A 16,609-nucleotide genomic window follows, 5' to 3' on the forward strand; every position below is an offset into this window, starting at 1 on the left:
GAATTTCTCTCCTGGGCGGGTCTTAGACAAATCTGAAGGAGACTCTGACAACTCTGTTGTGGAGCTTTTGTTAAATAACACAGAGGCTGTGCTCTTGGAAAAAGTAGCAAAATTTCTTTTACAAGTGACAGAATTTTCTAAGTAACGTCCAATGCTAAATACAGTTTATCTGTCTGTGTTTTGAATGTACTTTTGATTTGTACTTCAGAAATGTCTGTAACGCTCTGGAGCCTATTTTAACATGCCTAATAAAGCTTGTTGTGTTGTAGTACAGCCAGCGGTCAGGGCCTTCTTGCCAGCGGCACTATTCCATTCTATGGCAACTTCATCCAGTGCTGCCGGTGTTGCACCGTTTGCTGACGAGGGTCCTTGTTCACGGGGCCCTCTGGTTGTAATGTTAGCAGTAGGTATTACTGATGGCTTCCCCAGTGCTGGAATTTGCTGTTTAGAATTCTGATGCCATTTTAAACTGAGCTTTATATTAGATTTTGGGTTGGGCCCCACAGGTCTGTTTTACTAGTGGAGGTGTTTTCCTTCACTCTGAGCCTCTTGTGTCCGCTGGAGGAAAGTCACCCTGGCAACCAGCAGGAGAGCAGAGAGGCATGGAAGGGCGTCAGACCAATGTCGTGACGTCTCAGTCCTCTCTAGGAATCACTGAAAACTCTGGGGTAAAACCATCGTTTTTGCGCTTCTTAGATTTTGGCAATTTCTAGAGATGTGACTTCGTTTCTACCCAACATTATGTGACTTCATTTCTGCCCTACAATATCAGCCCAAAGGCCATTTTTTTCCTCGCCTTGCTGCTGCTCAAAGTGGTAATGGAGCAGTGGCGCAGCAGTGGCGTAGGAGGTTTAGAGCTCATATATCTAACCTGGAGGAACCGGGTTTGATTCCCAGCTCTGCCGCCTGAGCTGTGGAGGCTTATCTGGGGAATTCAGATTAGCCTGTGTACTCCCACACACGCCAGCTGGGTGACCTTGGGCTAGTCACAGCTTCTTGGAGCTCTCTCAGCCCCACCCACCTCACAGGGTGTTTGTTGTGAGGGGGGAAGGGCAAGGAGATTGTAAGCCCCTTTGAGTCTCCTGCAGGAGAGAAAAGGGGGATATAAATCCAAACTCCTCCTCCTCCTCCTCCTCCTCCTCCTCCCTCCTCCTCCTCCTCTTCTTCTTCTTCTTCTTCTTCTTCTTCTTCTTCTTCTTCTTCTTCTTCTTCTTCTTCTTCTTCTTCTTCTTCTTCTTCTTCTTCTTCTTCTTCTTCTTCTTCTTCTTCTTCTTCTTCTTCTTCTTCTTCTTCTTCTTATGGATCAGAGGAGCTAGGGCCGGGAGATCCCATGCTGCCCCCCCCCCCCCCCCAGGCTGACAACCCTAAGGAAAGGGCCTCCAGTAGCAGAATAGTTCTCTTTAAAAGCAATGGTGATTTGATATCACTTTTAAGCTTCAATTCAGCCTACCCTTGGAATCTAACAGGATAGAAAAGTGTGCTATAACATATTCAGTAAGCCAAGGTGATTTCCTCACTGGCGATTAATCCTGGGATAGTCACCTGAAATATGCAGATTCCCTCGAGATCTCCTCACAGCTGAACCGTGGACACAGATCAGTCCCGTTTCTGGCACTCACCCCCCCCCCCATCACGGGATTTACCTGGACCTGCTTGTATATGCACCTTTTTGGGAAAAAAACACTCCAATGGGAGCTAATAGGAGATGCGGGCTATACATTTGAGGGTCCATAACTTTGGCTCCCATGAACCAAACTTCACCAAGCCTGGGCGGTATCATCAGGAGAGTCTCCTACTAATACCACCCAGGTTTTGTGAAATTTGGTCCAGGGGGTCCAAAGCTATGGACTCCCAAAGGGGGTGCCCCATCCCCCATTGTTTCCAATGGGAGCTAATAGGAGATGGGGACTACACATTTGAGGGTCCATAACTTTGGCCCCCATGAACCAAACTTCACCAAACCTGGGTGGTATCATCAGGAGGGTGTCCTAAAGATACTCTGAAATTTTGGTGCTGCTAGCTTAACAATTGCACCCCTGACAGCAGGCACCCTCCCCCCCTTTCCAAGGGACAGGCCTAGATGTCTTCACTAGAAACATGCTGCAGTGAGGATGTTGGAACCTGGATGAAAAGGTGACGATTCTTTTGAAACTTGGTTGTACCGAGATAAAATTTTCAATGGGAATTCGGCCCAGATGTCAATATGATGCAGAATTGCCTACGTCCTGCCAGGGGGCAGCAATGAATGAATAACTCCAATTGTTCGGCTTTTATTGCAAATGACGACTGGCGTTTCCCCTCAGAAGTGTCTTTCTGTTATAAAGCCAGTGAGGTGTATCAGTGAACGGTTGCCGGAAGCAAAATTTCCAAAAGCACATATTCCATAAAGGATTGCAGGGCTTGAAAAGACTCTGGAGCAGTGTTTCCCAACCTTTTCAACATCGTGGTACCCTTGACCTCGCTCTTCATGTCTCAGGGTACCCCTGAGGTTCATTTGATTAAGTAACCGACTTGAGTCATTCCCACTGTGATACCTCCACTCATTTCTGGCATAGTTGCCCATGATTCTTCAAGTGCACTCCCACACACGCCAGCTGGGTGACCTTGGGCTAGTCACAGCTTTTCGGAGCTCTCTCAGCCCCACCTACCTCACAGGGTGTTTGTTGTGGGGGGGGGGAGGGAAAGGAGTTTGTTAGCCCCTTTGAGTTTCCTACAGGAGAGAAAGGGGGGGGGTATCAGTCCGAGCTCTTCCTCTTCTTCTGCAAGTGGGACAGAGTACTCATTGACTTCAAGCCACGTGCCGTGTGCTGTAATTATGTTCCAGCTCTTCTTTCCCCTTTTATGCATACCCGTTTTTTTAATCACTGTGTATTGGCCTTTTTAAAATCTTGCAGCTGACCTGGAAGAAAACTCCTTAAGAAGCAGAGATAAGCGGCTTAGCTTGAACTTGGTAAGTGCTCTTTCTTGGCGATTTGAACGAAGCGAGAGAGATGCATCGCAGATCAATTTTCAGGGGCTGCCTACCAGTTTGAAAGGGCCCAACGCTGAAGGAAAGGCAAACGGCCGTGGTGTTTGAGGGAAAATATTGATTGTCTGTATACCCTCCCGCGTTTCGCATGAACTTCAGACGGGGGATATAACTTCAAAGACCGTATGCAGTGTTCTCTTGCTCTTCTGAAAGCTCGACGCCACATACAGTCTTTGACGAAGAAGCTCATGCGAAACCTTTAGGGGTGTATAGACAATAAACATTTCCCTTCAAGCGCCTTTTTGGGTTTTTTTGCTTTTCCTTTGTTCAGGTAGGGCAGGGGTCTGCGATAAACACGTGAAAGGAAAAGAGAAAGGCTCTTGGCAGAGTACACATCAGTCAGGTTACATGAAAGTTGTGATTAAGTTGTATGGAAAAAAATCTTCTCCTTGGGTTTCTCATGGGAGTCTCTTCATATGCTTACTGCCACGGAAATTTACCATCATCTAAAGATCAGACAGTACGGCCAGGAATACCAATCTCTCCTGAGTGCTGCACAAAGCCAATTGGCCATGCTGGCAGGGGCTGATGGGATTTGTAGTCCATGAACATCTGGAGAGCTGCAGGTTGCAGACCCCTGGTATAGGGTCAGTCAGAATCTCAACAGTTTGACCTAGAAATAGGAGAGGACCCGGACTGCTCTTGGCCTAGGCCGTACTTCCAACATTATCACATTTCCCCTCCAGATCTCAAATTACTTACAGTTCCTTCGGATAGTAGAGATGTTGCATTTATGAAAACAACACTCAGGGCCATCAGTAAAGAATGTAGGGATTTACACATACTCGGGAAGGACTCGCTGGGTATGGTAAAAAATATGTTAAAAAGAAAAATAAACAGTCAAGAGGCACAGAATGTTGAGAGTAGTTGAGGTAGACTAAAAGGAAAAACAAGGGGGCAGAAGGTAGCCTGTTCAAACACCCAAGACTGTATTCAGCTTAAAGGGAAGAGAACTCAAAATGCTTCTTCCTCCCCTCTGCAGCTCTTTCGCAGACCTTGTAGTAGTAACTGACGATCGTCTGAACGAATCTTGTTTTTTCCACTTTAGCCCCATTCCCCGGATTTGGAGGTCCTCCACATTTGTGGTCTGTCAGTGCAATCCATAATACCCTTCTAAGCTCATTGCAGTCAGTGTACTTATGAGGGTTTACTCTGTTTAGGATTGCACTGTTGGGTTTTCAAGGTTTTTTTTTTTTTAATGTCAGAATGTGAGTGAGGCAAGTGTAAATCAGTAGTTGGAATGTTGCTGGCGGGGCCCTTTGGTACAGGTTGATTATCTCTTTACCCTGACTGTCCAGTATATCTGTTCATTTCGTGCCCCTCTTTCCTGATTTTTTGGAAACAAATGCTTACTAGCTGAAGTCCGCCCAACAGGTCAGCAGTGGCGTAGGAGGTTAAGAGCTCGTGGATCTAATCTGGAGGAACCGGGTTTGATTCCCAGCTCTGCCGCCTGAGCTGTGGAGGCTTATCTGGGGAATTCAGATTAGCCTGTACACTCCCACACACGCCAGCTGGGTGACCTTGGGCTAGTCACAGCTTCTCGGAGCTCTCTCAGCCCCACCTATCTCACAGGGTGTTTGTTGTGAGGGGGTAAGGGCAAGGAGATTGTCAGCCCCTTTGAGTCTCCTACAGGAGAGAAAGGGGGGATATAAATCCAAACTCTTCTTCTTCTTCTTCTTATATTCCCATGTCTTGTAACCAAGTCTGGTTGATGGCCCAGAGCAACGTTCCCTGTGAGCCGCGCAGGTACAATGTCGCACAGTCACTGCACTGATACTGGGCAGATTAGGCCACTGCCCAGGACGGGGAGTTCTTCCAGGCAGTTGTGTCTGTTCAGCATTGGGGAACTATTAAAGTTGAGTTAATTACGTGATTGGCCTTGATTTGTAAAAGGCCCCTTTTACTTTTCCCTTATCTTTTGAAAATTAATTTGGAGAGGACAATCAAATTGGGTGCCACCATAGAAAAGGCACTGTCTCTAGTAATTGACACCTGACCTCAGAAAATTGGAAGCAAGGCCTTGGAGAACAACCTGCAAGGACAAGCAGGTTAATCTGGGAAATGGTCGTTCTTCAAAAAGAGGACTCAGACAGCTGGAGAAAAAACCCTGACAAGCCATGGAGAGGTGGGAGGGACTATGATAATTTCTGTCAGAGGCTGAGTGGCTGAAAGATCTCTCTGTAAACCCAAAGGAAACAACATTTGGGCTTTTGACCTTGGATTTGGAGCCATCCTGTTGACTGCGCCTCTTTTTCTGCTCTTTCTTGTTTCTGAAGCCATATCGATTTAGTCCACTCTACTCTTGCCAGTCGGATAGTTCTGAGGACAGTTACGTGCCCATGCACCCCAGCGCTTCTCCGCCCATCGTAGGATCAGATTGCACACCTGATGGCTACATTCCCATGAGCCCGGGCTCGGCCACATTTACTTTCCCTTCAGTTGGCACCGAAAAACGCTCCAGCCCTTTGCCAGAACTCCCGACAGATCTGGAGCCGCCCCCGGTCAACCGAGATCTCAAGCCTCGTCGAAAACGTAAGGGGTTGTTTTCTAAGGAGGGGACTGTGAGCAGATTTGGGGGGACTTGGTGGGCTGCTGATATGATGCCCCGAAGTGCGATTTGGGGCCAGTGTCCCAAAGGAGCTCAGAGATTCCACTTCTAGGTCAGATGTGTCCTGAGTGAGAATTCAAGAACTGGAAAATGAGTCCAGGCTGCCTCATGCACTGATCATAAGCTACTTCCAGGTATGAAATCATGTACACACCATGTTTGGTATTGTATTGTATTATTCAATTTGTATACCGCCCTCCCCTGAAGGGCTCAGGGCGGTGAACAACAACAGCATAATAGCAAACATCAGTAATCATAACATCAAGCAACAAAACATCAATAAACATAGCATTATGAACAACAAGAACATCAATAATCATAACATCTTAAGCTAGTATCAGGCAGCAATAATCATAGCAGCAGAGGTGGGATCCAGCAGGTTCTCACAGGTTCCCGAGAGTAGGTTACTAATCATTTGTGTGTGCTAAGAGGGGGCTACTAATGGGTGATTTTGCCACGTGATTTTTGCCCTCGTTACGCCCCTCCTCTCAGCAGTAGCGCGCAGAACTTGAAGCAGTCTAGCAGGAGGTGCACCAGCGTGCATGGGCAGCCTGCGCCAAGGCAGCACTCGCTTCCCGCCTAAGGATCATGCAGCTGCTGCAGCCCCGCCACAGCCCCGCCCAGGAATGCCCCGCCCCTGGAATGCCCGACCACACCCCCGTCGTGCCCCGCCCAGCCCCATTGGCGCTACGCCACAGTTTGAATCCCACCACCATGGGAACCTGTTACTAACATTTTTTGGATCCCACCACTGCATAGCAGCATACATAATCAACATAGATAGACATAATAAGCATAGATGGCGACTTTCTCCTTCTGTAGCCTAAGGCTTTAGAAAACACAATGACCTAAGACTAACCCCCCAACCAATCCGCAGCCACATTAGTACAACATGCCTAGTCTAGAGACTGATCTAAAAAATACAGCATCATATCACTGAACTAAACCCAAAACTTAAATTGCATGTATGCAAGATTCGCATGGGGCTTCTGTGCAGGGATTTTGTTAGGTGTGAAGCGTCCTTCGTTTTAATGACCTCATCCACCTTCAGGGAGTCTTAAGTTTCCATGAATGTAAGAATTAAGGGGGGAAGAATTAGGACTAATAAAAAGAAACAGTTCTTCATGCAACGTGTGATGGGTGTTTGGAATATGCTGCCACAGGAGGTGGTGATGGCCACTCACCTGGATAGCTTTAAAAAGGGCTTGGATAGATTTATGGAGGAGAAGTCGATCTGTGGCTCCCAATCTTGATCCTCCTTGATCTGAGATTGCCCACCAGGTGCTTGGGAGCAAAAGCCGCAGAAGGCCATTGCTCTCACCTCCTGCACGTGAGCTCCCAAAGGCACCTGGTGGGGCACTTCGAGTAGCAGAGTGCTGGACTAGATGGACTCTGGTCTGATCCAGCTAGCTTGTTCTTATGTTCTTATGTTCTTAATGTAAAGTCCCTACCAGAAGCACAGAGAGAGCCAGTGTGGTGTAATGGTTAAGAGTTTCAGGCTGGTATCTGGGAGACGCTGGGTCAAATCCTCACTCATGCTATGAGTCACACCTTGTCAGCTTGAGCTTGCGAGAATATAATGGACAGGGGGAGAACTGTTAGATTCTTTTCTTTCATAAAAATGTGGTCATGTAGCACATCCAGGGGATATAATCAAGTCAAGATACTGGCGAAACAGGATTCTGGACGCTGAGAGGCAACTCGGTTTAAATAGAGTAAAAAAGCAGCCGTTTGACCCATGTACCTTGAATAAGGTAACACCGATGCCAAATCTTTATAATCTAGCAAATCATGAATTTAGGACAGCCATCACGTTATTGCATCAGGACAAGTTGCCTGCTGCAGCGCTTGAAGGGAGATATAAACATTTTCCTTTAAAAGAGCAATTCTGTCCCTGCTGTGATAGAGGCAGAGACGCCATAGAACATGTTATCTTCCATTGTAAGATGTATAATCAGATTTGAGAAGCTTTTATAAAGCCCATAATTTTAGTTCACTCAGGGAGACTGGAGCCTTGCAGATTTCTAATATGCTTGCAGATAAGAGCCCAGAGATAACATGCAAAATGGCCAAATATGGGTGGGTGGCATCTAGGAGAGACCTACCGTATATACTCATGTATAAGTCGAATTTTTCAGCACATTTTTAATGCTGAAAAAGCTCCCCTCGACTTATATGCGGGTCATTAAATTTTTGTGTGTGTGTTTACTTTGCCGGCCAGCAGGGGGCGCAGTTTTTATGCTAGCGGCACCAAAATTTCAGGGTACCCTCGGAAGACACTCCTGATGATACCAGCCAAGTTTGGTAAAGTTTGGTTCAGGGGGTCCAAAGTTATGGACCCCCAAATGAGGTGCCCCCATTCCCCATTGTTTTCAATGGGAGCTATTAGTAGATGGGGCTACCCTTTTGAGGGTCCATAACTTTGGACCCTCTGAACCAAACTTCACCAAACCTGGCTGGTCTCATCAGAAGAGTCTCTTTATGATACCAGCCAGGTTTGGTGAAGTTTGGGTCAGGGGATCCAAAGTTATTGACCCCCAAAGGGGATGCCCCATCCCCCATTGTTTACAATGGAAGCTAATAGTCGATTTTCCATTTCTGATAATATCCCTTTAAAATCTAAGTTGGGTTACATTTGGACATACAGATGATGATGAGGGATCCAGTCTTGAAGGATTTTACCTCTTGTCTTTTAGCTTGCTTCCTGGTTGAGCTAAGGTTTTTGCACTTTTCAAGTTACTGTTGAGACCATACTGTTCTTCTTGACCCTCTCCTTCCACTTACAGAGCCAGTTTTACTGTTTTTTCTTGAAATAACATTCAAAAACCTTTAACCCACTGATGCCCCAATTGATGTAATTTTATTGGTGATTCATTTTTATTTTTGAAATTTACCTAGCAGTTGCTGCATTTCCCACCCCCTAATTTCTATACACTCTAGTCAATAAGTTTTCCCAGTTTTTTGTGGTAAAATTAGGTGCCTTGACTTATATGCGGGTCGACTTATACACAAGTATATACGGTAATTAAACTCTCTCAGGAATAGTCCCACTTACTGTGGTGGGGAACTGCGCAGAAGTTCCCTACAACGGAGCAGCACGGAGCCACCTGCAATAATTTCCCCTGCTGGCAGCTGCCCAATCCGCACGGCACATTGCCTCTGAGGAATCTTTTTAGCCTTATTATTTATGTTGTTATGATTCAGTGATCCTTGGTGGTATAATTATACCACATCATATCTTTATGTTAACCGTTATATTTACTTGAATTCATTTTTGTATTTTTATATGTTCTGGTCGCTGACTGTAGTGAGTAAATGATGTTGTTGGTAATTTAGCAGAGGGCGCAAAAGCTGCGGTGCGCGGGAACAACATTTCTCCAGAGCCTTTTTATCTATTCAAAGGAATATACTGGATTTATCATAGGGACTCCATTTCTGGATTGGATAGAGTGAATATCTCTGGGGCCCTCATACCTGCGGGACTGCCTTACCCCATATGTCCCGAGTCGACTTCTCTCCGCCTGGGTAGAGGTAAATTCTACTTGGTGGTCCCTTGTCCCTCCATGACGCGGCTGGCCTCTACCCGGGCCAGGGCTTTTACGGCCCTGGCCCCTGCCTGGTGGAACACTCTTTCTCCATCTGTTAGGGCCCTGCGGGACCTCGGGGAGTTCCGCAGGGCCTGTAAAACCGAGCTGTTCCACCGGGCCTTTGGTGAGGCTGGCCGCTGAGTCCTCCCCTCTTTGTTGCTCTTTACAGCTCCATATGTCATCTGCTGATTGAAAATCGGCCAGTCCCCTCCCCGGGGGGTTAATGCCAGACATCACCTACTTATTTTAACTGTGGAAGATTACTGCTGCTAGTGTTTTAATGTTTACTTTATTTATTGCTTTAATTGAAACTATATGATGTATTTGAGTGTTTAATTGTTCTGTAAACTGCCTTGAGCCCTTCAGGAGTAGGGCGGTCTATTAAATTGAATAAATGATGATGATGATGATGATGATGATGATGATGATGATGATGATGATGATGATGATGATGATGATGATGATGATGATGATGATGATGATGATGATGATGATGATGATGATGGTTTCGTAATCCAGTCTAACTAGGATGGAGGGAGATAAAGATCCTGTGTCTTATGTATTGTCGAAGGCTTTCATGGCTGGATTCAACTGCTTGTTGTGAGTTTTCCGGGCTGTGTGGCCGTGGTCTGGTAGATCTTGTTCCTAACGTTTTGCTTGCATCTGTGGCTGGCATCTTCAGAGTCTGTTACTTCCCTCTGTGATACACCTCTGAAGATGCCAGCCACAGATGCAAGCAAAACGTTAGGAACAAGATCTACCAGACCTCGACCACACAGCCCGGAAAACCCACAACCACCATCCTGTGTCTTGCCTTCATGGTTGCAAGATGGAGAAGAGTGCTTGCATGTGAGTGTAGGTGTAAAAAGGAGGAACATTCCCCAAGAGGATCAGTCTACACACCAAAGGGTGTCAGAGCAGTAGAGAAAGGATGCCCAGTGCCTTGATCCCTTTGTCTGTCTGATGCTCTAGTCAAACCCTCCTCTGAAATTTGGTATTTAAAGAGACACTTACAACAATAAAAAGGTAAGCCTCTTTGGGTCACCCCTAGGGAGAAAGGCAAAGTACAAATGAATTAAATAACTTTTCCAGAATGTCCCTGCCTGTCTTTAGCCCCTTCCACACATGCAGAACAATGCGCTTTCAATCCACTTTCAATGCACTTTGCAGCTGTGCGGAATAGCAAAATCCACTTGCAAACAATTGTGAAAGCGGATTGAAAGTGCATTATTCTGCATGTGCGGAAGGGGCCTTTTCTTACCAGCACTGGAACCAAAAGTAGACTTCTCTCTCTCTTAATTTTCCCTTTGTCCAGCACGACCACCTCCGCTGGATCTGCGAAACCTCTCTACCATAAGGGAACATACTGCCTTGACCAGAACGTGGACCGTGCCTTAGTAAGTGTTCTGACAGACTTTTTCTTCCTAGCTGGTTGCCCTTTAGAAAGGGGGAAGTTTGCAGAAATTGTGCTGACTGGCAGCTTTGCACATTGCTGATCTGGTTGTTTAGTTTCCTGGGGATGCTTCCAAACGGAGGATCCAGCTGTTCAACCGGAGGGGGTTTCTCACAGAGCTCTGTGACGTAATCCTCTGCCTGCACTCCTCCGGTGGTTCTCAGCGGTTTCCAAAAGTTTCTCCCATATGTCCCAAACTTGCTTTGCTCTAAGCATTCCAAAAAAGATCAGAGTCAAAACTGGCTTTCCCTCCTGTCCAGTGTGGGCTGGAAGATGTTGATTTCCAAACTTCCCTTCCCTGTTGGCAGAGGTGGGATTCAGCCGGTTTGCACCGGTTCTGCACAACCGGTAGCTAACCGGCTGAATCCCACCATGACACCACCCCAGGATGGCCGCAGATCAGGCCGCTGGCCCAGAGGCTTCTGGCCTGATCAGCAGCCGCTCTGGGATGGTGCCATGGCGTGCGGCCTTCAATCCACTTTCACGATTGTTCACAAGTGGATTTTGCTATTCTGCACAGTTGATGCAACCTGAAGACAAACGTCTTGGGTGTTGATTTAAATTGAAGACATCTTAAGTCATTGTCTTAAGAAATGTTTAGCCGTTCTGCATGCTCTGAATTATTGTTTCAGAATCAAAACAGATATTTGCATTGTCAATTGCAGATAGAAAGTACTTATTAGCAAGTTGCTCTGAACGGTGCCAGAATACGTCATTTTAGATCTTGTGACCATTCTTGTCTGGCCACTGAAGACACCAGTCAAAACATTTTGAAGTGTCAAACATCGTATGATGCATTGGTGTTATTGTACTAGTTGGCAAGATCTTTTACAATCAATTGTACATTTCATAGGGCAGTGTGGACTTAGTCTTAGTTATGATGACAACTTTTTTAAAACATTTGAATTTCCAACAGGAAAGTTACAAATAACTTCACTCACTCCCCAAGGTATAGTCTACGGCAGGGGTAGGGAACCTGCGGCTCTCCAGATGTTCAGGAACTACAATTCCCATCAGCCTCTGTCAGCATGGCCAATTGGCCATGCTGGTAAAATGATGGGGAGTGGATTCTAGGCTATCGCTTTAAAGTCGGCAGAGGGAATTTGGGAACCTGCGGCTCTCCAGATGTTCGGAACTACAATTCCCATCAGCCTCTGTCCAAAACTTGGCCAGTGGCCATGCTGGTAAGCTGATAAGAGGTACAGTCCCTGAGCTGCTCCCTCTATCCTGACTAGAATCTTCATCTCTAAACAGACTTCTGATACAAATTCTACAGAACTCACCCCAGCCTTTGCATTATCACAGTCTTAAATTGCCTTTTTTAAAGGGAAAGAATTCAGCAACACTCTTTTTTCTAGACTTCTTGCCTCAAGAATCCTGTATTTTGTGCCTCTTGCAAATGGTGATGACAGTCCATCAAAATGATTCTTAAATCATTTATTAGCCTACCAGGGTGTGAATCAAGTAAATGACTGTGATATACACCTGAATTTAAAATGGCTTCCTCCAGCTCTTTTATTCTCAGTGTGAAAAGGCCCAGATAATAGAATTCGGAACATCCTTTTGTAGATCCTTCCCTCATTTGAACCAAACAACATAAGATATTTCTTAACAAGTAGGTTTGGGGTTCCCTTAACTTGATATTGTCCTGAGTCAAAATAGTCCTATGGGTGGGAGCATTTATCTGGCTGTGGAGCTACACATACAAAAGGTTGCTACGGGGCAAATGCGCCCTCCTGCATTTTGGCCCATCAAAATGTCAAGGGGGGTGGTGGAGGCTCCTGCTCCCCCTGCAGTGCGGTCCTGATTTGAATTGGGCCCTATGTTGCTTGAGGAAGTGAGTTTGCCTCAGCTTCTGCCTGGGTATGGAGAAGGTGAGCAGGGTTGGGAGAAACCTGACCTGACTTGTTGAAGGCTTTCATGGCCCGATTCAACTGGTTGTTGTGGGTTTTCCGGGCTGTTTGGCCGTGGTCTGGTGGATCTTGTTCCTAACGTTTCGCCTGCATCTGTGGCTGGCATCTTCAGAGGTGTATCACAGAGAGAAGTCTGTTACACACTGTGTCTAGATACTAGATACTAGACACTGTGTGTAACAGACTTCTCTCTGATGATACCAACCCTAGGCTCCCCAAGCGTCAAATTAAGATCTCCAGAACAATAAGCCAGCTTTCTTTCAACTGACCTGACTTGTTAAAGAACCTGTCATGTAGTTGCCACCTTAGCTTAGCTAGCATCCTTGTTACAGATGTCACTGTTACCCCTCCGTTATTTTGAAGGATTGCTCTGTGAGGCCAGGCCAAAGTAGAGCCCTCATATATTTTACCTTCTAAGGGTTGCTGAAATTCATGAACCATTTCAGTCTCATCCCTGTGTAACTAAATAGTGGTTCCTTGGACTGGCACATTCCCATTTGATTCCCTCTCCCAGTTACTGGCTTATGGCTAATGGCTAATGTAATGCGATGTACACACAGCCGTTGACATCACAGCCAGTCAAAACTATGAGGAAGATAGAGGTGAAAACTTTAAAGGTTTACCCAAAAAAAAAAAAAAACCCACGCACAAATACACACACTTTTTTGGGGTCCTGTGTTTTCCTTTCCTGTGAGAAACAAGCGCTGCTAAGGAAGCAGAGACTCCGCTTTAGGCCAAATTAGAAGTTTTGAAGGAGATGCGTGAATATTCTCCGGACCATCACTGAACAGCATCCTCCGAGGCTGTGAAGAAATGTAGCAGAGCAGACGAAGGGGATGACTTAACTTTTTCCTTTCCTGCCATCATTTATTTATTTATTTTATTATGTGCTTTTCATTTATTTATACGATATTTATTTTATTTGTGATGTGATTTCTCTCTCTCCATATTCACCATCCGCTCTGCTGCTTTTCCGTCGCATAGAGGGGAGATGTGTGGGATCCCCTTTCTTTTGGCCCGGTGGGAGATAAGCGGCTTAGCGATGAAATTTTGAAGGAGACAGAAGTGACAGGAAGAGAAAAAGTTCAGCCGTCTCTCTCCCCCCTCCCCCCCGCCCCCATTCTTCAGTTTAAACTGGTCTCCCCCCATTACTGTATTTCTGCTAAAAATGATGTCAGGAGACATGTCTCTCGCTTGGCTTTTTGTGAAACAGCTTGCCCTTTTTAATGAGGGCGGTTTATCTCTATCCTAGCTCCAATCTCCTGTTATTACTACTTCTCTCCTTTCTGAAAGTGTGGTCATTTGTTCCAGGAAGGCATCATCCAACTCTTTCAGTCTAGCTTGGGGGTCTGCAATAGACCCCCACAGTGAGATCACTATTGTTTCGCTTCCCTTTAATTTTTACCCAGATGTTCTCAACCTGGCTTCCAGGATTTAAATCATGGACCTCCTCACAGGTGTAATCATCCCTGATGTATGATGCTTCTCCTTTCCTAGTTGGTCTATTTCTCTGAAAAGTTATACTCCTCAATTATTACATTCCAATCACGAGACTCATCCTACAAGGTTTCAGTGATACCTATTATATCATATTTTCTTTGCCGCATTAAGCATTCAAGTTTGTCTTGTTTATCTGCCATGCTCTGTGCATTAGTGTACAGACATCTGAGACCATGGTTCGTTCCCCCTGGCTGGTTATTTAAGGTTTTTCCCTCCCACTGTTGGGTTCTTGAACTATTCTCTTGGTTCTCTCTATAACCTTCGGACTCTAGCACTTGATGAACTCCTGCCCACTTAAATACTGTCTCCCCCCCGCCCCATATGACTCAGTTTATTCCTCCAAATCGGTTAGTAGCTGGGTGTGGACATGGTTTCTAGCGTTGCCCATTGTGCTAGAAGCAATGTTTTCTTCCCAAATGCAGCTGTTCTTCAAGTATGTCCTATCATGGTTCAGTCGTCCTGTTTGTTTCAAGAAGAAGAAGAAGAGTTTGGATTTATATCCCCCCTTTCTCTCCTGTAGGAAACTCAAAGGGGCTTACAATCTCCTTGCCTTTCCCCCTCACAACAAACACCCTGTGAGGTGGGGGGTGGGAGACTGAGAGAGGCTCAAGAGCTGTATGACTGGCTAGCCCAAGGTCACCCCAGCTGGTGTGTGTGGGAGTGTACAGGCTAATCTGAATTCCCCAGATAAGCCTCCACAGCTCAGGCGGCAGAGCGGGGAATCAAACCCGGTTCCTCCAGATTAGATACACGAGCTCTTAACCTCCTACGCCACTGCTGCTCCCTATTCAAGACTTCTGAGAAGAGTCGGATATATTCTGTTTCTGTAGTATGGTAGCCGCAGGAAATTGTCACGTGTACTTGGCTGCCATAAGCCACAGCGAGGAAAGTTTTTCTTGTACACATTAGCAGTTTTGGGTACAGACCTCAATCAGATATGTGTATGTGGGGTGGGGGTGGGGCACCCATGTGCATGCATTTTATAAAACCAGAAGTGCTTTCTAATTCATTTGGAAAAGGGCTCGCTGAAGAACGTTTGTTATTTCTCACTATCTGGTTTTCCTCTGCAGTAGTTTTGCAGTGGGGGTTTTTTGTTTAGAATATTTTCAGCTTCCAATGAAATGATTAAGTAGCGATACAACTCTAAAAGCAGCCTTCTTTTGAACCCTCTCCTAAAAACCCATTGGAGTAAAACCAAGTTTTCCAAAGCATAGGTTTTATTTCTTCTAACAGCCAGAGCAGTTAAAGAAGAGGAGAACCGTAAACATTTTTTTTAAAAAATCAACCAACAACTTGTAGAAAGGGGCATTTCACTTGGCACCTTAAGAACATAAGAACTAGCCTGCTGGATCAGACCAGAGTCCATCTAGTCCAGCACTCTGCTACTCGCAGTGGCCCACCAGGTGCCTTTGGGAGCTCACCTGCAGGATGTAAAAGCAATGGCCTTCTGCTGCTGCTGCTCCTGAGCACCCGGTCTGCTAAGGCATTTGCAATCTGAGATCAAGGAGGACCAAGATTGGTAGCTATAGATCGACTTCTCCTCCAGAAATCTGTCCAAGCCCCTTTTAAAGCTATCCAGGTTAGTGGCCATCACCACCTCCTGTGGCAGCATATTCCAAACACCAATCACACGTTGTGTGAAGAAGTGTTTCCTTTTATTAGTCCTAATTCCACCTTAAACTGTGGAAGCTTGGCACTGGGCAGGGGTAAAGGCAGGGAGTTCTGAAGTAAATGGTGCCAGCACAGAGAAGACCCTGCCTTTTGTAGCTCCCCTTACCTCTGAGAGTGCAAGTTTTGAAAGAAGGTTTTAACTGACAAGCAGACTCATATGGCTGTGAGGGGTCTTTTAACTATTTCAGGCCTAGGTGACTTTTCGAAAGAGGTTCAATTAGCCCTTTCAATTGCACCCAGCTAATTGGCAGCTGCAGTTGCCTTTCCAACATTGACCGAACGCTCTTAGCCTCGTATGGCCCTCACAGTCTCGCTGCCGTTCTTTGCCCCAGTGGAAATTTTTGAACAGTCTTCAAGGGGTGGCCCAAGGATGTTTGAAAGAGAGGATGCGGTTGCTCTCTGGCAATCGACTTGGCAACTATTCCTTCTCCCCTTCAAAACAGCCACGTGGCAGACCTTTCCCATGTGCCAAATGCCTCTTTTCACAGGGCGCTGCAAGCGCAGCGCACGCAGCTGCCAGAGCGGATTAATTCATTCTCGTCTTCAAAATGTCGGTGGCCGTACAAGCAAGGGAGCGCAGGCCCCAGATGTGATCCGTGTCTGCCTCCATTTACCTGACAGGTCTTTGTTGCCTGCCTGCTTTCTTCGCATGCCACGGCTGGCATTTTTTTTAAAAAAAACCCTGTCAGCTTCAATAGCAGAAATGAATAATCCACCGAGGTGACGTTGATGAGAACATAGCCTACTTTGTAGTTCGGAGAGCTGCCCTAATAGAGCTGGGCTTGGGTTGGGCCTATTCCCCACGCAGCCCGTGTCAGACTTTGGCTCAGCTTCAGTGCATCTGCGGAA

The 16,609-nt window shown here is 46.1% G+C and overlaps 1 protein-coding gene across 2 annotated transcripts in view; it reads left to right on the top strand.

The window, feature by feature from the left end:
- The window catches only part of GAB3 (GRB2 associated binding protein 3), a 98,959-nt gene that overhangs the window by 73,610 nt on the left and 8,740 nt on the right, over positions 1 to 16,609 (top strand). For both annotated transcript variants that reach the window (XM_048514809.1, XM_048514810.1), the window contains exons 5-7: positions 2,895 to 2,950; positions 5,305 to 5,560; positions 10,539 to 10,620. In XM_048514809.1, the coding sequence (XP_048370766.1) occupies positions 2,895 to 2,950; positions 5,305 to 5,560; positions 10,539 to 10,620 (394 nt within the window). The remainder of the gene's footprint in view (positions 1 to 2,894; positions 2,951 to 5,304; positions 5,561 to 10,538; positions 10,621 to 16,609) is intronic.

This window comes from Sphaerodactylus townsendi, linkage group LG13 (assembly GCF_021028975.2).
Source record: "Sphaerodactylus townsendi isolate TG3544 linkage group LG13, MPM_Stown_v2.3, whole genome shotgun sequence".
NCBI classification, from domain to species: domain Eukaryota; kingdom Metazoa; phylum Chordata; class Lepidosauria; order Squamata; family Sphaerodactylidae; genus Sphaerodactylus; species Sphaerodactylus townsendi.